We start from the raw sequence: 23,563 nt of genomic DNA on the forward strand, positions 1-23,563 counted from the left end.
TGACCTGCATCTCAAGATCTTTAATCACACCCGCGCGACCCTGATCACACGACGTAACGCTCACAGGACCTGGTTGGTATCTTTGGGGGCCACTGCTGGGCCCACGACACAGGGCCTGTGGTCCGGTGTGAGGATGCACACTCAGCGGGGAGCAGCTGCACCCCACTTCCTGCAGGATGGGTGTGAGGAACGCAGTAACTGGGGGAGTGTGCAGAGCGTCTCGGCCACATGAGAAAGGCCCACCATGGGGCTTCAACGCTCGGGAGAGGGTGACTGCAACCAAGAGCCAGTCCCCACTGGCTGTACGGTCAAGGTGACAAGAGCCATAAGCCTAGATGCTTCCTTCCAGCGGGAGGCAGTTTGATTAGGCTCAACATCCCTCCGGGGACCAGAGAGCCTTTCCCGGCCGGAGTCTGATCGATTGCCACTGTTAATCACACCATGGGACCTTTTTCCCTGAGGTTCACAGAGCCTCTCACTGCTCTCCGTCCTCCCATGTTCCCCGCTTTCTGGCGGGAGGCAGTCGTCCTGGATGATGGGGGGTGTGCCGTAAACCAGGGCGTCCTGCAGACACCGCCGTCCCTGGGGGCACGGGTGCGGAGGAGTGGGGCTCGCCCCCGTGGGAAGGATCGGACTCTGGAACTGGCAGGAAGAAAGGGGAGGGAGCGCTCGGTTCCTTCCTTAGTGGTGCGGCCCGGCGGGTGCTGGTGGCTGGATACGGACCGAGGCTGAAGGGCCCCTGGGCCAAAGCTGCAGGGAACCTGGTCGGGGGCTAAGATGTGGGCTTGCGAGTGTCCTGTCTGCTGCTGTAACAGACCACCCCGGGAGTGGCGTAAAACAACACACGTTTATTGTCTCCCACGCTGCCTGAGGGCTAGTTCAGAAGTGGTTCGGCTTCATGGTTCTGGCTGTTTCTTACGAGGCTGAGTCACATGTCGGCAGGGGCTGCAGTCCTCTGAAGGCACCCGGGCTGGGGCACCTGCTTCCAAGAAGGCTCACTCACGTGGCCGTGGGCAGGAGACCCTCACCACGAGGGCTTCTCCATAGGGCTGCCCGGATGTCAGCTTCTCCCCAAAACAGGTGAACTGAGAGAGAGGTGGCAGCTGTGATGTTTCATAACCTACTCTCAGAAGTCACACTGTCATTTTTGCCACATTCTAGTCATTGAAAACGAATCACTAAGTACAGCCCACATTCAAGGGGGAGAATCAGGTCCCTAATTTGTAGCAAAGAAATTGTGGACTTATTTTAAAATGGCCGTCACATGCAGGTCTCACATTCTGCTGTGCGGACCCGAGATCACAGGACCTCATACCTGTGATCACTGAGACTCAGCTCAGAGGGAAGCACCGGGCTGCCTCGAGCACTGATTCTCAGGAACAAGCATTTTGTATTACACACATTTTAGGCTCAACAGCAGCCCTGGGAAATTAGATGGGAAGAGAGGTTTCTGAAAGCAAAACAGAGGAGATTAAGCTCTGCCAATGGCCTGACAGCCAGGAAAGGGCTCAGAGACAGGCAGGAGATTTCCTTGTGAAGCAGATCTTGTTTGGAAGAGTCCTTGAGCCCAGGTAGTTAGCCGAGGTACCGGGGGCGCAGATGAAAATGGGCTCAGGGGCTCCAGGTTCTGTCCCTGTGTCAACACATAACAGGTCAGAATTTCACCAAACTCAGGACTTGGAGATCTCACGATTCTGGAGCATCAGTGGCAAGAGGAAAAAAGTGTGGATGCTTGAAATACCTCAGGACAGAAAGCGAACATGTTCTGTGTAAGGCGGTCACGGGAGTGTTCCGTGAGAGCTTGGCCCCGGGATTTGTAAGGGACTTTTCCTTGGAGAATCAGGCAGAGAAGTAGGACACTGTACATTTCTCCTAGCTTGAGGTGTGGTCCTCCTCCGTCTGGGAAGCTCACCTCTTAGGCCAGCCAGTGGCAGGAGGGACCCCAGAGAGGAGACAGAAAGGGTGGCATGGGCCTGGCGTGCGGTCCAGCCACGCTGAAGCTGGTGCTCCCTGGAACAGCGCGCCACCCTCGCACGGACCGTTCTGTCATGCGCTCTTCCTCACCTGGCCAGGCTGGATCAGGCAGGGCAAAGAGAAACGTGACCACGTGAAATACACACATATGTACATATATACATAGATACCTTCTTCCTTACTTTGTCACTAGAGATGTTACTGTTACTCAGAACTCATTAGTGTTTTTGGCTATTTTTATTTTTAGCCCTTAGAAACTTGTTTCAAGAAAAAGACACCATGTCAGAAACATGAGATAATGGTTCACTGACATGAAGTTATTAACATCACAATTTTCAAATGGAATCTCAGGTACTTCCAGTAAACATCTGGTTAGGATTTTGTGAAATATTTTCATCCTGTGACCTGCATCGTATCATAAAATGTCAGGCTATAACGTAATAGAACTGATGTTCTAGTACCACTCCAGCCCAGAAACACACAAACGAATGCTGTTCCCTTTCATGCAGCCACCGCTGAAAAGCACAGTCCTGCTTTTGCACCAAAACCTTTTAGAAACTCACGTTTGGGACACTCACTCACTCGGGAGGAACCAGCAGCACAGCCCACTTCCACCCAGGGGGCCCAGTCTGGCCTGTCGTCACCCAGCTCTCGGTCCCGGCACCCCAAACTCCCTTCCACGTCATTGAGATCTGCCCCCACTGCGGGTGAGCCAAAGAACAGGCTGCTCGTTTTGAATATAGTTCCAGAAGATCCAAACAAGGTGGTTTCAGCATCCCTGACTGCTTCACTGCACGAGGCGTCCCGCCCTCCCAGAAGGACTGCCCTCAAGGTAACCTGAGAAGTGGGAGCTCTGGTCTGCTCGCTGACAAATCTGCCTCCTGGCTGGGTACTCACACCTCAGACCGGCCCCCTGGAGACAGGGCTGGACATATACTCTAGACAGGGCCAACCAGGTTCTAGAAAAGATGCCAACCTGGGATTTTGTGGTCCTAATTAAGGCTGGGGTGGAACAGCAGCAAGAAATGTCAGGTGCCCGGGGCTCAGTGTGACGGGGGGGCTCACTGGCCCTGTGCCCCTTGGGTGTAAGGACCAAGGCACCCAGTCTGGCCGCAGTGCTGCCCACATCATCAAGTTCTTTACCATGTGCTCTAGGTCTGCTGACCCGGAGAGCTACCTCCTCCAACGCCAATCTGCAGAAGGGGCAACAAACACTTAAATATCATTACATTCCTAAAAACGAGGGACTATTCCAAGGAAAACAAAATAGTGGGACTTTTCCATTTAACAAGGCAGAGCTTCCTTTGCTGGGATTCGGTGTGAGAGTCATCTGCTGGGGTCACGAACCCACGGTTCAAAGTAAGTTCACCCCGTGCTTCAGCAGCTTCTGCTTGGCTTTGCCCGGGAGGCTGAAGGCGCTGTCCTGCGGACTCGGGAAGCCGGAGCTCCGCCCCGCCGGCGCCAGCTGCTGGAAATAGGTTTCCTGGACAGGGCTGCAGCAGGCGTACACAGCCGTGGAGGCATTCCTGTTGGAGGAAGAAAGGAGACCACAGTCCGACGCTGCCTGTGAGCCTTCAGAGCCCGGAGACCCGCAGAGGCGCTGTCAGTGACCCGGCAGGACGAGTCATGGACCAGTCACTACGGCCATGGAGAGGGGGCACCTTGGCCTGCAGGTAACGAGCACGGATCTGGAGTCACACAGACCTCGGTGCTCATCCCACCCCTGCGACTTCCTGGCTGTGTGCCCTTGGCTCAGCTGCTCCAGCTTTCTCGTCAGTGAAATGAATATGACAACAGTAAACTCCCTCACTGAGACTTTATAGAGAGTGAGTGAGTAGGCATATATACGCATTGCTTAGCCCATGGTGCGCGGTTAAGAAGTGGAGCCTGCTTGTGCTGTTTCTATTATTCAAATGAGCTACGTATCCCAACGCTAAAACCCTCTCAGCTCCAAGGAAGATGAAATACTACAGGGCCACAAGGTGGGTGATGGATCTAGGTTGCCAGCGTGGGGCAGCTGTGACTTCAAGCCAGAGGAGACACATTTATTACGGAAAGATATACAGAAATATTGGCTGGAGATGGCGCTGGGCAGCAGAAGTGTCCGCATTCCTGTGTGGCCGGTGACAGGCATTAGAACCTGGTCAGCACCAGAGCCGAGCCCAGAGCCCACACGCCTCCTTCTCAGCCACACTGTCCCCGGAACTGGAAACGTGTGCGGCCGGGGCATGTGCTTAGAGCTGAGACACCTGGGCTCAAATCCTGACTCAGCCTCTGAGTAAGAATGCGACCCTGGGGCGAGTCGTTCATTCTGTTTGTGCTTCAATTTCAAAAGAATGCGCTGGACCAAATCATTCCAAGGACTTAACTGAATGATATACACAGAGCAGGCACCCCCCCTTCTGACCCTCTAACTTGCCTTCTTTTCTGCTACCGGTTTCATAAGAGAAGCTTGTAGAGAGAAAAAGTAGAAATTCGGTTGGTTAAAGATTGTAAATGACAATAATAATAATAATCTACATCTGCTGGCACAGCAGTGTTCAGGACATGCAACAAGGTGAAAAAAAGAAACTTGTAAATCAGCACATTAGTATGCTCCAGTTTTCTAGAAGAAAGACCATTAAATAATCAAAAATTCTAATCGTCTATCTTTTATATGCAAAAAATAAAAATGAAAACCAATGAAACCTGGAGTAATGTACACCAGACTATTAACTGTGGGTGTCTCTGGGCCATATTGCCAGCGAGGGGAGGGCAGCATTTGACTTGGGAGACTTGGTCCTGAGCACATGGGGCTTGTTAAGTTAGAAGATGGAAGACAGCACTTCAGCATCGTTTATGGCAGAGACCGAGGCCCCTCCTCCCTCCCCAGTGACGGATGGACGCACTGAGGTGGTGAGGGCCTTAGGTCTCCTCCCTGCTGTACCCCAGTGTGTAAATCAGCCCGAACCCCAGGATGGGACCCAGCAAATACATGACATGGGAAGCGTGGGGGCAGATGACAGCAGCCACCGGAGCAGATCAAAGAAAGCCCTGACTGGTGCCTGGACTGTCCTTCATTTGGTTATGAACGAGGCTCTGCCGGGACCGGGAAGGCGGCTCCTGGCGCAGGGCTGTCAGTGAGCTGGGGACGCTCACCTGACGGTTACTTCGTACAGCGCGGGCAGCCGGGCGAAGTCGGAATGCATCAGGCTGACAGCCTGGAGGAAGCGGCGGTCCTGGGCTGTAGCCACCTGTGGCAGGTTGCCTTCCAGAAGAGGACACAGAAGTCGTGAGTGGCAGACCGCCCCCCCTCCAGCAACATCCCCCAAACCCAGAACCATAAACTGGGACAGGGTGAGGCCCCGGCCTGGGGTACAGGTGCCCAGGGGCAGCGGAACAGAGGCCGGGTGCTGGGCCCTCCAGCTGCGCCCCGCCACGGAGCACACGCCGCCCCCGATGGTGGGCAACACCGGTCTCTGCACACGAAGGTCCGAATCGGGAGGGGACCTCATCACAGACATTTGAATGTGTGTGTGCTTCTCTCAAAATGTTGGAGAAACGGCCAAAATAAAATAAACGAGAAAAGAAGTGTTTGCCAAGAGAATTTAAACCCCGTGGGAGCTGGGCTCCAAGTGAGAAAGCAGCATCCTGACTGCAGGGCACTCACCCCGTGCGCTGGGCCCCGGTTCCCACTCCCACCCACTGGAGGCGCCCCTTACCCGCCAGCACGTTCTGGATGCGGTCGTAGTGCGCGAAGCCATAGGTTCTGGCCGCGGGGGCCGCCTGGTCCTGGGGCAGCGTCTCGTTCAGGTGCACCTCCAGCCCATTGAGGGACGCCAGGCTGCCGTGGTACTGCGGGGCAGGGAGGGGACAGGCCGCCACTGAGCAAGCCACCCAAGGGATATCTGCGTGGCTGCCTGACTTAGCAAGAAGGACTCTGACCAGTGCTTTGACCTATTGTTAGAGAAGTTCTGACTTCTGCCCTTATGTCCTAATGCATTTCAAACTTGTAGAAAAATCAGAAAATAGGGGGGAGCAGAAAAAGAAAAGAAAAAAAAAAAAAAAGCAAGGAAAACTGGCCCAGAATCTCACTGTCCAGGCAGAGCCACTGGTGGCGCCCTGGTGCATCTCCTATAACCAGGGCTGGCGTTTGTGCCCCGCTCCTCCCCCACCCCGTGCTTCTTGACTGTCTGCAGAGAGGCCACCTCCCTCCCGTGTACCTAGAATGGTACCAGCCACTGTTCTCGAAGGACTGAGAAGTGTGGGTGAAATGGTTTTCTGTGCTCTCTGGCTCAGAGGAGGAACCCAGCTGAGGAAGGCTGTCTGGGAGGTGAGGCCCAAACACCTGTATTTTAAAACACCTCCCAGGGGATGTCACCTGCAGGTGCAGCTGGGAACACTGGACTGTCCCATTTTGTACGATTTGTTGTTTATAAACTAAAGATGGAGTCAGACCATAAATAACAACTGATGCTAGTTCTGTGACCTAAAGATACAGCATGAACTTCATCCTTCATCCGTGAACTATTTTCCCGCAACGTCATTTTCGAACGGCTGAACTCCATCTTGGGCCCCGCCAAGTACGTCCCTCACGTCCAGATGGACTCAGCCTGAAACAGGGCCTCCTGGGGCTGCCCCGGGCTGCTAAAGCCACAAGGAGGCCGCGGGCCCTGGGCAGCAGCTGGCGCCCAGGAGAAGGACCTCCTGGCTCAGCCTCTTCCCGACTAGATGACCCGGGGCAAGTTACTGGCTTTTCTGCGCCTCGCTTTTTTTCATCTGCGAAATAGGGATACTATAGGGCTGCTGAGTGGCTGAGGTCAAATAGCATCTATCCATTCTGTCCGCTCTGAAGTGCTGGGAGCGAAGGCATTTTCTTAAAGTCAAGAATATGAAAACTGTCGTTATTAAAGAAGTGGGACCTCTTCCATGAGCACTCGTCCCTGGACTAATACGACTTGTCTGTGGGTTGACTTATTTCACAACAGCTGTGTAAAAAAATAAGCTCACATAAAAGGACCAGAGATGTAAAGAGAATGTTCTGAGGTGAATGTCATGAAACTCAAGTGTTATTTTGGGGAGTGTCCTGGACTTAAATTAGCATTTCTATCCCATGTCGTAGAAATGGTACTTAAAGACATTAGGTTTGGCACCAGGGTTTACGTGACACCCTCATCTCTGCGTCCCCAGGGCCCAGCAGCGAGCCTGGCTCCCAGGAGGTGCCAGTCAACAGCCACTGGGTGACTGGACAGCGGGTGTGACCGACACCAGGCACCGTCCACCACGAGCTGTGCGGGCTGAGTCGAGGGTCCATAGTAAGGGAACAGGAGGACAAGCACACTGTGCCCTGCTTGGATCCCTGGATCAGCCTCACCAACGCAATTAACAGAGGCAGATGAGGGGGTGTGTGTGTGTGTGTGTGTGTGTGTGTGTGTGTGTGTGTGTGTGTGTGCGTGCGTGCGTGCGTGCGTGCGTGCGTGCGTGTGTGTGTGTGTGTGTACAGGATTTACCACGAAGTCAAACCACAGCCCCGCTGAAAGTTTCTGGATCTCAGGAATCTGCAACAGTCATCCCTCCATCCCCAGCGGGTGCCCAGGGAAAGGGAAAACGGGGACAGAATGAGCCATGCCAAACCTTGAGCTTTCTCTGTAGGCACCGAGCCACTTCTGGAATCTTCTGCCTAACTTGTCCTCAGGATAAAATCACTTAACCATCAACGCAGTTACATCACAAGACGCTATACCAGATGACACGTGGGCAATTTTCTACTGGTAAGCAAGTGCTTTCATATATACCAGGGGTCAGCAAACCATGGCCCGTGGACCAAATCCAGCCTACTGACACTTTTAGATAGCCTGAGAGCTGAGAATGGTTTTTATATTTTTGTATGGTTAGGGAAAATAAACTCAAAAGAATAATATTGTTATGTGAAAATTATATCAAGCTTCAATTTTCGTGTCCATAAACAATGTACTGGAACACAGCCACGCCGTTTACTTACATATTGTTTATGGTTGTTTTTGTACTACAACAGCAGATTCGAAGAGCTGTACAAAGCAGAAAGCACCTGCTATGTGTTCCTTTACATTAAAGTTTGCCAACCCAAGACACACTACCACATACGAGAGCCTCACAGCAGCCCCAGGAGACACAGAGCCGGGGCTGTTCCTGGATCCTCCGCCTTCTAGTCCACAGCACAGCAAGGGGCTCAATGTCAGTGTGTCCCCAAACACGCAGAAGAAACGATGCAGGAACTCACATTACTCAGAAGCACCGGTTTCACGGGAGAGGGGTGCTTTTTTGTATTTTATGCTAACACACTATACCCAGGCTTTGTCTACTGTACCCATAGCTCCGTGTCCTACTGTAATGATGAATAATTGAAGGTCAGTGAGAGGATTATCTTGGGTTTTGAGCAGGAAGCTATCAGCGGCTCTCTGCTGCCCCCTGGCGTGAGCCTACTCTGCTCCTCTGAACCAGTGGGTTGGCTTTTTCTGGACAGCAAGCAGCAGAGGGTCTGGAGGGAAATCAGGTCGACTGTTTTGTGTGCAGAACCGGGACAAAAAGGCAATGAAAGCTCTCTGCTGATTATAAAATAGACGGCCTTTGGGTCTGATCAACCGACTCCACTCACAAACCAGCAAGCTGATCAAAGTTCGTTAACGCCCTACTCTTCTTAGAAAAGACTAGTTTTCTTTTTCCATAAAATTGCGTTCTCTTTCCTTCCCAACACCAAACCCTACTTTCCATGAAAGCCCAGCGAGGTCGTTGCCCTGACAACAAGGATGGGCTGTGACAGACCAAGTCCCATGTCCGAGTATCAAGGGCCACAGAAGGCAGGGCCTTTACTCCTTCACCTTCCCACCTACCATGCCAAAGTCAGATCTGTGGGGGACAGAGGGTTGAGGGTGGGAGACAAGAAACAGGCAGGAGTCCTGGACCCCACCATGTGCATTAGGCCTTGATCTCAAAGAGGCGGTTTTCTTAAGGGCAAAATGGGAGTTACCGTGCCTGCCCCCAGAGCCAGCTGTTCCAAGGCTTGGCTAAAGTAGCAGATGTGAAGTATTTACATACAGCAAATGCAGAATATATCTTAATTTACCTTCTTCTCCCAGAGCAGCCTGCACTATTTCTTCTTTTTCTTTTTGGGGGGAAAGTAAAAAAAGAGGGGTGGTATCCACTGTACTGCATGCCAACACCGGGCCTGCAAAATGCCGCATCTAAGCTCGGTGCTAAGCAGGACAGACCATGAAACCGAGGCATCGGCCGGGAGATGGATGCACAGAACTGCAGCCCTGGATCCCTGAGCTGTTACAAGGAGGAGGAGGTGGAGATGTCGCTCAGAGCCGTGGGGAAGGAGGTGGAGGGAAGCCGCCACTCGGGGAGGGTGCTGCAGGGCCTGTGGAAAGGGGAGAGGAGCCAGGCAAGTGCGAGAGGCGCAGGCTCTGTCTCCAGGCTCCGTGCGGAGGACCCGCTGCCCTCCTCCACTGCGTTCCAGGGGACCTGCTCATGTACGGAGGGCCACGGGCCTGCCTGCTAATACGATGGACTTAGAATAATATAGATTTAAGAACAGAAACAAGGCAAGCCCCAGGACACCGTTCACCCTGCAGCAATTTTAACCTGCTGTTTTTATCGCTGCCGTTGCCCGGCCAACTAAAGCAAGGCTGTTACTATGGCAACTGGATCCAGCGTGGGCCCAGGCCCCAGAGAAGGTCAGCTTACCACTCGAAGTGGGGAAGGGGCTGCAAGGGTTTGAGAGGAGCCTTCTGGATCCAGTTAGCATTTCAGACGTCCTGGGCCTTCTAGGAAGGAGCTCCAGATGGACGGAAAGTCAGGGCTGGCGGAAAACTCCCAATCCAGGCGGTGACACACACAGACTCCGGCCACACAGAGCCTAGAGCTGCCGGGCTAGGGAGTGAGGCCGTGTGGTCATGGCCCGCATGGCTGCACTGCACCCCACACTGCTGATGACGAACCAGAGGTGCTGAGAAAATGGAAGAAGCTGGAAAGGGCAACACTTGTGGATGCCTTTGCACGTGGCTCTGTGCTCAGCACTGGGTGCTCACTCACCCACCCCCCCACAAACAGCCGAGGAGGTGGGCACCACCGGTACCCCACTGTGTGGACAAGGACGTTTGGCACGAGGTCACACAGCTGCTGGCCAAGCGCCCCTGCCTGTCCCCACTCCGAGGAGGCGGGGGCGGGCTGCCAGGGGCCAGGGCGTCTGCACACTCACCACGTCCTCGATGGCCGCGCCATCTCCCAGCAGCGGTTCCTCGGCCAGCAGCAGCAGCGCCAGGCCTCTGACGCGGTGAGTGTAGAGGTTCATCCGCACGAGCCGCGCGAGGGACACGGGGGTCGCCCTGGATCCGGTTCTGTCTGCGGAGGGGCCGTCGCCTGGGGGGTCTGCCGAGCCCGAGGCGCGTTCCGGGCTGGAGGCTGAGCGGCCCTCAGGAACCCCATCGCCGTGCTGCCCCTCGCCTTGTTCCCCCACGGGCAGCTCAGACCCCGTCTGCCTCGAATCCAAGCAAGGCGACGGCAACGGCCCGCTCGTCGGGCTGAGGAGGTGGTCCCTGGGGACGGGGGCTTGGCTGCTGTTGCCAGGGAGGTCTCTGGGCCGTTCTAGGGCTCCATTCTGGGTGAGCATCTCAGCAGTGGAGGGAGGGAGGGGGCCTTCCACGGCTGTGCCCACAGGCAGGGCCTCAGGTGGCTGGCTTCCGGGGTTGCCAGAGTCACTGACAGATGCCCTGCAGCCAGGAGGTCCGCCGGCGGAGGCAGAATAACCCAAGGATGCTCCCGTGTCCTGAGCTTCTGGAACGTGGATTTCAGACAAGTCCAGTTCCTCTTCCCCCCTGGACAAACCGGTTTCCTTCACCAGGGAGAGGCCGAGCCCAGGCCCCCGGCCCCCGGCGGCGTGGTACGGTGTTGGGAGCTTGATGCTTTTCAGATCACAGTCTGACCAGTGTCCGTTCTCCCCGCTGCCATTTGGCCAGGTGATGTCAGGAGACGTGGGCTCAGGGCTGGTCGCTGAGATCCGAGCCGTGGATTCCACGTGTCTGGGGGCGTTTTCTTTCGGGGCAGATGTGTTCAAACCCTTTGGAGGGCGCTGGGCTGGGGGCTCCGGGAGTCTGGCTGGAGATGCCAGAGTGCTGGCGAACAAGGCGGGCATGAGGAAGGGCAGGCGACTGAGCGTGGGCAAGGGCCCTGCCCTGGGGGAGACTAAAGCAGTGCTTCCCTAAAAAGCATGGGCATTGGTGACAAGTGGGTGCTGAGGCCACAGAGCCTAAGAGGCCACGGTCAAAGCACAGGAGGAAACCTAGAGCAACGCCTAGGCCTAGCCCTCGGGGCTTCACACAGTGACACTGGGATCACCTACAGGAAACGGCAGAGCCCACTGAATCAGGGACACCCACGTTTGGAGGCCGACTGTGAGTCAGGCCCTATACTGGGTGCTACACACATACTATTCCCAACTTTCGCAAGGAACCCGTGAAGTAGACATTACTGGGTCCATTTTACAACTGAGGCTCAGGCAGGGAATGGACTTGCTCAAGCTCACACAGCTGATAAGCAGCAGATCTGGGATTTGAAACCTCCGCTTATCTCACTCTGCCAGATACCCCTGATCTCTATGCTGAAGCTCCAGATGCCCCTGCCAAGGCAGAGCACGGAGAAGACGGAATCGGTTATCAGATGCCAGGGGCTCACCTGGATAAATCCTTGGGAGGGAGTGCCCCAGAGGAACCCCTGTGAGCTCCCTTACCTGGTTGTGGGCTCCCGGGGGAACTCACGGAGACTGACAGCTTCCTCTTCGGTCAGGAAAACAGGCACAATCTGGACGTTTGGAGGGAGTGCTGCTCCTAGAATTGTAAAGCGGTGTGGCCAGGGCCCTCCCCTGGGCCAGAGAAGACAGAGGGGCAGGGACTGTTCTTGGGGTGACGCATCCAACCCACAGGCGGGCTCAGAGAGCAGCTCTGGGCTACGTTCCTCAACCCAGAACAAAAGCCACAAAACTGCAGCTACAACGTCAGCCATCAGCAGGGAAAAGCCCGTGTGGGCAACTCTGCACCCAGGGTGACGTTTGGTGGAAGAAAGTTTAGTGGCACTTTAAAAAAAAGACAGAAGCTGGGCTTCCCTGGTGGCGCAGTGGTTGAGAGTCCGCCTGCCGATGCAGGGCACACGGGTTCGTGCCCCGGTCCGGGAAGATGCCACATGCCGCGGAGCGGCTGGGCCCGTGAGCCATGGCCCCTGAGCTGCGCGTCCGGAGCCTGTGCTCCGCAACGGGAGAGGCCACAACAGTGAGAGGCCCGCATACCGAAAAAAAAAAAAAAAAAGACAGAAGCTGGAAAAAAGCACTTCCACCTGACCAAACGGGTCTGCCCTGACTTATGATGCAAAATGAAACAAATCCCCCTCTTGGGGGCACCTGCACTGCTGCAAAAGGTCTTCCTGGCAGGGGCCGCCGATAGCACCCATTCCTAACCGTGACCTTCTGGGACTCGTCTGAGTAGTCTCATAACGGGGAGTTAAGGAGGATCTGAAAACGGGGATTTAAGAGGTGTGCCTAAAATCACGAGCTTTACAACTGGGATTTTGATGGGTAACTTTGTGCTTGAAGCTCTATATATTTTTCCTAATCTCACGAGCTGATGGAATTACCATGTAGGACTACTTGGCCTTTCACGTGACTTGGATAGGGCCAGGCAGCTTGAAGACCATTCCCAAGATGTAACAAGGCACCTGATTGCTTACCGTGTTCCTCCAGGGCATCCCCTCCTAGAGGTTTTCTCTGAAAATAAACACACAGAGAAGTTGGTGCTGGGCACCGCATTCTCCCCCCAACCTAACCATCAGGACCGCGTGGTACCATCTGTTCATGAAATGTAGCCAGGCCCAGGATGCTGGTCCCAGCCGCATGCCAACAGCAAAGCAGATGGAACAGAAGCTCCCCCAAGCTGCCTGCCCCCCGCCGTGGCTGGGGTCAGCCAAGAGCCGGGCCCACGCTGGCCGGGGCGGCCACACCACCCCGGCTCACACCAGGCTTCTTCCCGTTCTGATTTCTCAGTTTCTCCTCTCTGGGAATAACAGCAAGCATTCATTCATGTTACCTCTCAGACCTCCAGGGAAGTCATCTCCTGGAATAAAGCCACATCTACCACAGCCCTGGCCTAGAGCTCACACAGATCCCATTATAACAAAAGTGTGAAGGGCCTGTGACCCTCACAAGGGAAGGATTCAACCTAAACCAGATGTGAGGTCAGATCTCTTGTTCTGATTTACAATCAAGGTGAGAAACCCAGGAATCTCCTCAAAAGAGCTTTCCAGCCATCTCCACCTAAAGGTTCCAAAAGGACCCACCAAAACAAAACAAAAACTGCTCTTCTCACCAAAATGACTTTCACTCCTAAGAAGTGTTGTGGCTTTCTTTCTTTCTTTACATAAACTAACTCTAGACAAAAATTCTTTTCCAAAATATCACATATAATTCCCTCACCCGCAAGCTAATCCTGTTAACATTGGGCACATTTTCCTTTAAGTCTATGCATTTTTTTAATACTCTGAGGCCACATTACGTAAAACTTTTTTTTCTGCTTGAAAGAGTGACACACAATTTCTGTCATTAAAGGATCTTTGGCCATTTTCAACGGCTGACCAAAATTTTATGAAGTTTACAGTGGTGCAGGAGAATTCATCGTTTCCGAAAATAGTGAATATTTTCGGCTTTGCGGCCATACGGTCTCTGTCCAACTGCTCAACCTGCAGATGTGGCTCAAAAGCAGGCCAAGAAAATTCTGTCAGTAGGCGACTGGCCCACAGCCCATGGTCTGCCAGCTCCTACCGTAGACATTTAAGTTATATCTGATTTTTCACTTTCGTAAATCCTGTTGCGATAAATTTTGAGTATAAACCTTCTTCAGCAGTCAGATGACTTCCTTAGTATTGATTCGTAGTGCTGAGCAATGAGGAAAAAGGAAAGGGCATCCTCAAGCCTCTTATTATCAAATAGTTTACCAGGAAGGCTGTCCTGACGACCCCTGCATCACGGTGGGAAGGAGCCGGCTAGAGCCACACACGTGTTTTAAATGTCTACTGATTTAATAAGTGTAAGAAGCTAGCCTGATGACACATTTAAAACCAGAGTCTGGCACAGGAAGAATCAACTAGTAAAACAAAAGAAAAAAGAACTCAAAGGAAATATGCCAGATGCTAGCAGTGATTTTCTCTGTGCAGTCCAGTTGTGGGCAGTTTTATTTCCCATGAGCACATATGACTTTTCCTTCATTATAAAAACAGTTAAGTAAATATAAGAAGGAAGTATTTTTAAAGTTTCTGTTGTCCTAAGCCATCTTTTACAGTCTCTCTCTCTCTCTCTGAAAAATCCAACATCTCTTTGACATAAAGCCCATCCTTGAGGGAAGTCAAATTCTCATAGCTCCACTTGGATCGAAGAAAAACCAACCAAGTCTACCACGCAGAAGACAACATTTTCTTTCGGCTTTGCCAGTGACCTCACTCGAAGGAAACCACACGGATGGACCTGGGGTCCTGAGAAGGACAAGGCAGCGGCAGCTGCCCCCGTCCATCTAGCACTGGGGCTCAGCCTTGCCCGGTATAAAGACAGACTCGCCACATGAAGCATCCCAGCCAGCGGGGTGGGCTTTGCGATACCTGGTCCCGACGTGCAGCTCGATGAAGCAGAACCTTGGCTGTGACAGAGGGTGGGAGCTGGGTGCTAACGATCCTGGGGGGTCAGACACAGGAACAAGGACACCATGAGAAGAAACACACTCAGGACTCTGAATTGGAAACATTCCTGACACCCTGTGGTGGCGAGGATCTCGGGGACACAGCTGGTGGGAGTTTCAACTGGGAGAGCCCCCGTGGAGGGCTCTTGGGTGCTCAAGCTCACTAAGAGGCCCTCCAGCTGTGTGAAGAGCTGCAGTGAGACCTCAGAGGCCAACTGGAGACGGACCCAGCCAAGAGGCTGCAGGAGCCTGAGCTGAAGCTATGGCCAGCACACCAGGGCCCTGGGCAGCAGGGGAAGGTGCTGTGGGCCTCCTCCATGCCCTATCTGAGAATTTCACGGATCTCTTCAAAGCTGCCTTTTATATTCCCAACTCTTTTCTGGACACAACAGTTTGCAATTTCCCAGCTCTGCCCAAAGACAGGCAGGGACCCTATATCAAATCTAAACTACCTGCTAGTTGCCCAACAAGACCACCTGGAACTGGCCACACAAAGAGCTCCCCGCCCCCGATCGGGGTGGTCAGTTCTGCAGCATGGGCAGGGCTGGAGGGGCAGGACCCGGCATTACTCACAGCCCCTTATAGAGGATGCAGCCGGCTAGAACATGGGGCGAGCGCTGGCAGGTCTGCAGAATGAGGGCCGCCTTCAGCAACAGCAGGGGCTCCACCTGTGCCGGGCAAGAAGCAAGCCACGAAGTCAACACACTTACCATCAGCGAAGGAGGAACAGGAAGGGGGCTCTGGAGAGCAGATGGACAGCTCAGAGCCCAAGCCTGGAGGCAGAGTGTGCCGCACAGTGACAGCTATGTCACGCCTCTGACACCCAGAACGGCTGCCACCACAAATGCCAAATTCTGGGGACAAGGAGGCCTCTCTGGAAGCTGGAAGGTAGAGCAGATATGGCGTATGGCTCTTCACAGGCGACAGTGCAGATGGCCAAGGAGACCCTGACGATCAACGCTGAGACCAGAAGGCAGCAGGAGAGGAGAACCTACCTCTCAAATTCAGGTCATGGTGTCGGTGAACCCACCCACCCGTCCTCCACCGTCGCCCTGAAGCCCAGGCACCCCTGTGACGCAGCTGGCTTGATGTCTGACCAGATCCCGTAACTCTGTTGCGTAACAGAAAATGATAACATCATGGCCTTTCACTCAGGAGTATATGCCTCAGTCCACGGTCCTTGTAAAAAGTCCCGAAAAAGACCAGAAAACGATCTGAGCCTGGTCAAGAATGGCCAGCAATAACCAAAAGCCTCTTCCTGCTTCCTGCCGGGCAGCGGTTAGAACCCAGTGCCAAGGAGCCAAGCATGCAGTTCATTCTTTCACGCCCTCAAGACGCCCAGGCCCAGCCAGCCAGTCTGGAAAGCTCTGGGCCAACTCCAAGAAGCCCTCCAAACAGGAGCGGGAAACCCGTCTCTGTTTCTAGCAGCATCCCAGTGCCACATCCCTGTTAAAAGGACACAGTCAATGACAGCAGCGAGAGCCAGCCCGCACATAGTGGAAGGCTCCCGTCCCCCGAGATGCTCAGGGCACGGGCCAGCGGTTCTCGAGGGGCAGTGCCTCGCACCTCCCTTTGGCTACCTGACTGTGAGGATGTGATGCTCAGCCAGATCAAGGCCACTGAGCAAGGGCAGTGCAGGCGGCCGGGCCAGCCACGCAGGAGGCCTCCTGTCACCGCGTGCCAGCGGCAACAGCGACAGCGCAGGGACAGAACACCTCCCAGCCCCGCAGTCCCAGATGTGGCAACCCTGGTTTTAAAATGTCAGCCCTGGGCCTTTTTGGATGTCGAGAATAATTAAATCACATAATGGTACTATCGAGAAGGGGACCTTCAGATCACTGAGTTCAACACTCCTGGGCATCAGCAAAACAGTAACACCCTTTACTGAGTATCTGCTTCCTGTCATTTACGTACTGTCCCATTTCACCATCAGAACAGCTCTGGGAGGCAAATCTTATGCTGTGGCCATTTTACGGGCCAAGCCATTTTACTTGTCCAAGCCTCGTGAGGGCTGCATGGAATCTGAGCACGGGTCTTAACAACTACGCGCACTGAGATACACCTCATTCAAAGGGGAAAACGTGTCCAGAAGCCCTATTCCTATCCATGCAACGAGCAGGGGGCTGAGCCTGTTACTTTCGTTCGGTCCAGGTTCCAGAGGGAGTTGAATATCTTATGCAGGTCACCGGTGTTTCTCAGGATCTGGTCAATGAAGGTGTCCCACTCCCCGCTCAGTTCTTCCCGAGAGCAGCTCTGAAACAGAACAGCTGGAGGTCAACACCCAAGATTCCAAGAGACACAGTCTTCGGCAAGGACTCCAACCACCAACAAAATTGTTCCTGCATGAAAAACTGGCCAGAAGGGAGGGCCTGTTCTGAACTTCCCATCCAGGCGAGGCCTCACCTCATGCCCCTGATAACCTGCCCCCCACAGACCAGGGCCCCTTGGGGCGGGGAGTGGGGGGAGGGCGTGACCAGGCCCTGCTCTTCCCAGCCATCCTAGGAAGGAGGGAACAGGCATAAACATTTGGGTGAACGGGACTCAGGCCACCGGGGAAGAAAGGCATCTGAGAGGGGCTCCAAGGGCCCATGACCTTGTCGCTGACACGATGTGTTTCTGTCAAGTGTACCAGACCCCTGGATGAACACTGTGTTCTGCCGATACCGATTTTGCTAAGGAGGTTCCACTTAAGACTCCTCAACACCATACCTTGTAGGCCAGAGAAACAGGCCCGTTGTAAAAATTAAAGAAGCCGATGAGCTGATCCAGAAGCTGCTTGCAGCTGACATCAGGGAGCTCAACAGCACAGCCCAGCACCTGTAAAGGAGGACAGGCATCTTCCTTTTCTCTGAGGCCAAGCTCAGAATCCTGGCATCCAGGGCTCACTAAAGCTGGACTCCACTGGCCCATCAAAATCCATCTTCTGCTGTGTGACCCCACACCCTCCACCAGCCTCGCTGGTCTCCACAGGAAACAAATACTTTTTGTACCTACTCATGTTGCCCAAGCTGAAATCCCCCCGCCTCCCGTTCTTGTTCATTTGCCTGGGACTCCCCCCTGCCTTCCCCCCGACCCCGTGCCCCCCCCCCCCCACAGATGCCAGCCCCCGCAGGATGCCTGTTTTCATCACTCCAGACAATGCCGACCTGTTTCCTGATCCCTTGTATTGTTAGCACTGTTATTTGGACACTGGATGTTTCATTTGGGTTTCACAGCAAACACTGGACCCAGACCGTTTCATGAATGGCAATCCCGTCTCTCCAGCTGGATGGAGTACTTCCAGAACAGGGACCGACTGCATCATCGCTCCAGCCACAAAAGATAAACACTTGCTCAGTTAGGAAATAATCTGGGCCTATGTTTAAAGAGCCTGAAAAACCTTCGTATTCTTTGACTCAGTAATTCTTCCTGTAGGAGTCTTTCCTAAGGGACTCATCAGAAACTTAAACAAAGCAACCCTGAAATAAAACAAATAAACAAACAAACAAAAATGCTCTCTGAATGTAAGCCCCACCGATGCAAGGATCTGCATTTTGTTCACTGATGTAATCCAAGTGACAACAGTCTGGCACCCAGTAGGTGCTTATGTCTCCCCTAATTAATCTATAGAGGGAATGAAATCCTAATAATCCCACCAGCTTTTCTTTAGAAACTGACAAACTGATTCTACGACAGAAATACAAAGGACCTAAAATAACCAAAGCTGTCTTGGAGAAGAATAAGTTTGGAGGACTTCCACCATCTGATTTTAAGACTTATTATAAAGCTACAGACATCAAGACAGAGTAGTACTTGTATAGAATCTTCAGAAAGATCAATGGGAAAGAATAGTGAGCCCTGAAGTAGAGCCACACACTTAAATGGTCATTTGATCTTCAACAAAGGAGCCACAGGAATCTAATAGGAAAAGGAAAGTTTTCAACAATGGTGCTGCATTAACCGGACACCCATATGGAGAAAAGGACCCTTGACCTCTGCTTCGCACCATACACAAAGATATATCCAAGGTGGATTACAGACCTAAATTTAAAAGCTAAATCTGTGAAACTTACAAAACCAAAAATTGGAGAATGTCTTCTCCAATGGGGTAGGCAATGGTTTTAGACAGAATACAGAAAGCAATAACCATAAAAGATAACACTGATAAATTAGACTTCCTTAAAACTAGGGCTTCCCTGGCGGTGCAGTGGTTAAGAATCCACGTGCCAACACAGGGGACATAGGTTTGAGCCCTGGTCCGGGAAGATCCCACATGCCGCAGAGCAACTAAGCCCATGCACCACAACTACTGAGCCTGAGCTCTAGAGCCCACGAGCCACAACTACTGAGCCCACGTGCCACAACTACTGAGCCCACGTGCCACAACTACTGAAGCCCGCCCACCTGGAGCCCACGCTCCGCAACGAGAAGCCACCGCAGTGAGAAGCCCGCACACCACAACGAAGAGTAGCCCCCCGCTCACCGCAACTAGAGAAAGCCTGCATGCAGCGACGAAGACCCAACGCAGCCAAAAATAAATAAAATAAATTTATTAAAAAAAAACTAAACTAAAAACTTCCCATCAAAAGACATTATTAAGAAAGTAGGCACACCACAAACTGGGAGAAGATATTTTTAAAATGTATATCTGACAAAGAACTGGTATCCAGGATGTATGAAGAAACCTACAACTCAAGAAAAAAAGAAAACCCAGTTTAAAAAATGGGCAAGAGCTTTGGACAAATACTTTGCGAAGGAAGATATACAAATGGCCATGAAGCACACGAAAAAGCCTTAATATCACTAGTCATTGGGGAAATGCAAGTTGAAACCACAATGAGATACCACTTCACATCCAGCAAAATGGCTAAAATTAAACGAACTGACCACATTACTGCTGATGAAGATGTGGCAGTATCTGGAATTCTCATACACTGTTGGTGGGAATGTAAACTGGTACAACCGCTCTGGGCAAAAGTCTGGCAGTTTCTTGTAAAATCAACATACACCTACCCTATGACCCAGCAATTCCATGCCTAGATATTTACCTATGAGAAATGAAAACATATGTCCACAAAAAGACTTGTATAGGAATGTTTCTAGAGCCTTATTCCTTTTTTAAATTTTATTTTCTTGAAGTACTGTTGATTTACAATGTCGTATTAATTTCTGCTGTACAGCAAAGTGATTCAGTTATACATATATATACATTCTTTTTCAGATTCTTTTCCATTATGGTTTGTCATAGGATATTGAATATAGTTCCCTGTGCTATACAGTAGGACCTTGTTGTTTATCCATTCTCTGTATAATAGTTTGCACCTGTTAATCCCACACTCTCAATCCTTCCCTTCCTCTATCCCCCTCGGCATCTAAAAGTCCGTTCTCTATGTCTGTGAGTCTGTTTCTGTTCATTTGTGTCATATTTTAGATTCCACATGTAAGTGATATATGGTATTTGTCTTTCTCTTTCTGACTTACTTCACTTTCTGACTTACTTAACTTAGTATGATAATCTCTAGTTCGATCCATGTTGCTGCAGATGGCATTATTTCATTCTTTTATGGCTGAGTAGTATTCCATTGTACATATGTACCACACCTTCTTTATCCATTCATCTGTCGATGGGCATATAGGTTGTTTCCACGTCTTGGTTATTGTAAATAGTGCTGCTATGAACACAGGGGTGCGTGTATCTTTTTGAATTAGAGTTTTGTCCAGATATATGCCCAGGAGTGGGATTGCTGGGTCATATGATAATTCTATTTTTAGTTTTTTAAGGAACCTCCATACTGTTCTCCATAGTGGCTGCACCAACTTACATTCCCACCAACAGTGTAGGAGGGTTCCCTTTTCTCCACACCCTCTCCAGCACTTATTATTGGTAGACTTTTTAAAAAAAATAAATTAATTTATTTTTTGGCTGCGTTGGGTCTTCGTTGCTGCGTGTGGGCTTTCTCTAGTTGCGGCGAGCAGGGGCTACTCTTCCTTGCGGTGCATGGGCTCCTCATTGTGGTGGCTTCTCTTGTTGCGGAGCATGGTCTCTAGGCTCACAGGCTTCAGTAGTTGTGGCTCGTGGGCTCAGTAGCTGTGGCTCAAGAGCTCTAGAGCACAGGCTTCAGTAGTTGTGGCACACGGGCTCAGTAGCTGTGGCTCAAGGGCTCTAGAGCGCAGGCTCAGTAGTTGTGGTGCACAGGCTTAGTTGCTCTGTGGCATGTGGGATCTTCCCCGACCAGGGCTCGAACCTGTGTCCCCTGCATTGGCAGGCAGATTCTTAACCACTGCGCCACCAAAAAGTCCCATTGTTGGTAGACTTTTTGATGATGGCCATTCTCACTGGTGTGAGGTAGTACCTCATTGTAGTTTTGATTTGTATTTCTCTAGAGCGTAATTCTTTTTTTAAAAAAAATATTTATTTATTTATTTATTTATTTATTTGGCTGCACCAGGTCTTAGTTGTGGCGTGCGGGATCTTTGCTGTGGCGTGTGGGATCTAGTTCCTTAACCAGGGATTGACCCCGGACCCCCTGCTTTGGGAGCAGGGAGTCTTAACTGCTGGACAACCAGGGAAGTCCGTCTAGAGCCTTATTCTTAAGTGCCCCAAACTGGACACAGTTCATGTGTCCACAAAAAGGAGAATGAATAAGTAGACTGTGATACATTCAGACTGTGGAATACTGCTCAGCAATAAATAGGAATGAACCGCCGGTACATGCAACAATGTGGATGAATCCCACAAGTGTTAAAATAGAGGATAAAGGGATGAATATATAAATGTGTGATAAAGCAACTATAATGAAGTGTTCTGTAGAATCTAGGAGGTATGTGAGTAGTCACTGTAAAATTCTCTCAACTGTTCAGTATGTTAGAAAATTTTCATAACAAAATGTTGGAAATAATACCTACGAAGGTGAAGATACTTCCTTACACTTAAGCATCCCATCCCCTCAGGAATAAATTTAAAATAAGAGGAGGCATGAGACAACAGTACTTTAGAGTCTATAATACTACTAGCTGTAAATTGTTCTTTTTTTTCCTTAATGGTTCTTTGAAACCTAACATATATGCACCAGTGTCTTCGAGTTTCTGGCTCCCTTCCCCAGTAAGCGTGGAGAGTATAGAGAGTAGAAACAAGAAAAGATGGAGATTAAAAACTCAATTTGCATCACAGAGCAAAGAGAATTTCCAGAGGATGACCAAAAGAGAGGAGAAAGCAGGCGTGTGCAATGCAGGATGTGTTAGCAGTGTTTTGGAGAGAGCACTCAGTTCTGATGGGCACCTGCAGAAAGTGACACGAGAATCGCAGATGACCGGGGGTCGGGGGCAGCACACGCGGGGAGAGGAGGAGGTTCTAGGCTCAAGATCCATGGCAAGCATTATTTCTAAACCCTAGCATCGCAATACTTCTCACAAAGACAAAAGACTCTTGGTAGAGGCTACCCTGCAGGCACTGGTTCAGCCTGGTAAACTTACCCAAAGGTAATCGCCGTCAACCTTTATGGCGAACTTAAGTTTCCGCAGACGGACGATGGTGGGAGGAGAGCCGGAAATGTCAGAAATGCAGTGGACAACCCCGGCGATCTGTCCACAGAGCAGCTCCTGTTGGTCAAGCAGGGTCTAGGGAAAAGAGCCAATTCCAGACATTACGTTGAAGTTCCCGAACTCCTGTGTCATTCCTTAGAGCAGGGGTTGGCTAACTATAGCCTGGAGGCCAGATCGACTCTGCTGCCTGTTTTTATATAATCCGGGAACTAATGATGGTTTTTACGTTTTTTTAAGGGTTGTCAAAATAACAACAAAGAAGAATACGTGATAGAGACCTTACACGGCTTGCAGAGACCAAAACATTCCCACATTGGCCCTTTTGAGACAAAGTTTGCTGAACCCTGCCTGAATTGTCACAAAACACCCACAGTGAATGCATAAGAACTACGTTTTGTTCCTAGGATTATAGGCCTGTGGGTAGAAGAGTGAGCCTTTATCCCCATTCATATCCCCTGCAGAGTGGCCAGAGCAGCCTAGACTAATCCCCACTCTCCAAGTCAAGTGTGATCACATGAGTGAATACACAGGCCTCCTAATCGATCTTCACGTTAACTAAACTGTGGGGCAGACAGACATCATGTGATGCAACGGAAAACAGAGAACTCTTGACTAAAAGAGCTGAACTTGAACCAAATCGAGGCTCTAGATCTTACTACTAGTTTAAAGGAAATGCACTGGGTAGAAAGCATTAAATGATACCATCGTGAGGAAGTAATCAGCCCAATGCAGAGTGGGGGACGTGCTGACATTCTACTGCATAAGAGACCTGGTTTCCTCAATAATTCAGTGGCACAGGGGGAAAAAAGGATGGGGGGAGGGGGGAGGAGTGTTATATGATAAAAGGGACTTGAAACACAAAATAACCGAATGGGGTATGTGGACCTTGCTAGGATGCTGATTAGGAGAGGGAGGGAGGGAGGGAGGGAGAGAGAGGCAGGGGGGAGGAAGGAAGGACTAAGTAACATCTAAGATAATAAAGGCAAAATATGAATATAGACTGTATCAGATGATATTATTGTTACTAATTATTGTAAATTTTGCTGCATGGGATGTTAACAAAATACACCCTTTTCAGTTAGAGATGTTACTTGATACTGGTGAGATGACACCATGTCTAGGATTTGCTTCAAAATACTTCAGGAATGGACTTCCCTGGTGGCGCAGTGCTTAAGAATCCGCCTGCCAATGCAGGGGACACGGGTTTGAGCCCTGGTTTAGGAAGATCTCACACGCTGCGGAGCAACTAAGCCCGTGCGCCACAACTACTGAGCCTGTGCTCTAAAGCCTGCGAGCCACAACTACTGAGCCAGCCTGCCAAAGCTACTGAAGCCCCCGCG

At 51.4% G+C, this 23,563-nt stretch overlaps 2 protein-coding genes across 5 annotated transcripts in view; one reads left to right on the plus strand and one right to left on the minus strand.

The window, feature by feature from the left end:
- Positions 1-23,129, plus strand: part of ASPHD2 (aspartate beta-hydroxylase domain containing 2) — a 40,040-nt gene extending 16,911 nt beyond the window's left edge. Inside the window, exon 5 of the mRNA XM_019950178.3 lies at positions 22,461-23,129. Coding sequence (XP_019805737.1) covers positions 22,461-22,607 — 147 coding nt within the window. The 3' untranslated portion in view covers positions 22,608-23,129. The remainder of the gene's footprint in view (positions 1-22,460) is intronic.
- HPS4 (HPS4 biogenesis of lysosomal organelles complex 3 subunit 2) overlaps positions 1-23,563 on the minus strand; it is a 27,977-nt gene continuing 4,414 nt past the window's right edge. For 2 of the 4 annotated variants that reach the window (XM_073790265.1, XM_019950170.3), the window contains exons 4-14: positions 22,155-22,298; positions 17,412-17,519; positions 16,839-16,955; positions 15,276-15,370; positions 14,626-14,698; positions 12,709-12,745; positions 11,720-11,816; positions 10,193-11,105; positions 5,676-5,808; positions 5,113-5,221; positions 2,197-3,500 (exon numbers count right to left, since the gene is read on the minus strand). In XM_073790265.1, the coding sequence (XP_073646366.1) occupies positions 3,329-3,500; positions 5,113-5,221; positions 5,676-5,808; positions 10,193-11,105; positions 11,720-11,816; positions 12,709-12,745; positions 14,626-14,698; positions 15,276-15,370; positions 16,839-16,955; positions 17,412-17,519; positions 22,155-22,298 (1,998 nt within the window). In that variant the 3' untranslated portion in view covers positions 2,197-3,328. Of the gene's footprint in view, positions 2,074-2,196; positions 3,501-5,112; positions 5,222-5,675; positions 5,809-10,192; positions 11,106-11,719; positions 11,817-12,708; positions 12,746-14,625; positions 14,699-15,275; positions 15,371-16,838; positions 16,956-17,411; positions 17,520-22,154; positions 22,299-23,563 lie in introns of those variants that run through there. The other 2 variants (XR_012325239.1, XR_012325238.1) reach the window with 2 other exon arrangements.

Source organism: Tursiops truncatus, chromosome 13 (genome assembly GCF_011762595.2).
Source record: "Tursiops truncatus isolate mTurTru1 chromosome 13, mTurTru1.mat.Y, whole genome shotgun sequence".
NCBI classification, from domain to species: domain Eukaryota; kingdom Metazoa; phylum Chordata; class Mammalia; order Artiodactyla; family Delphinidae; genus Tursiops; species Tursiops truncatus.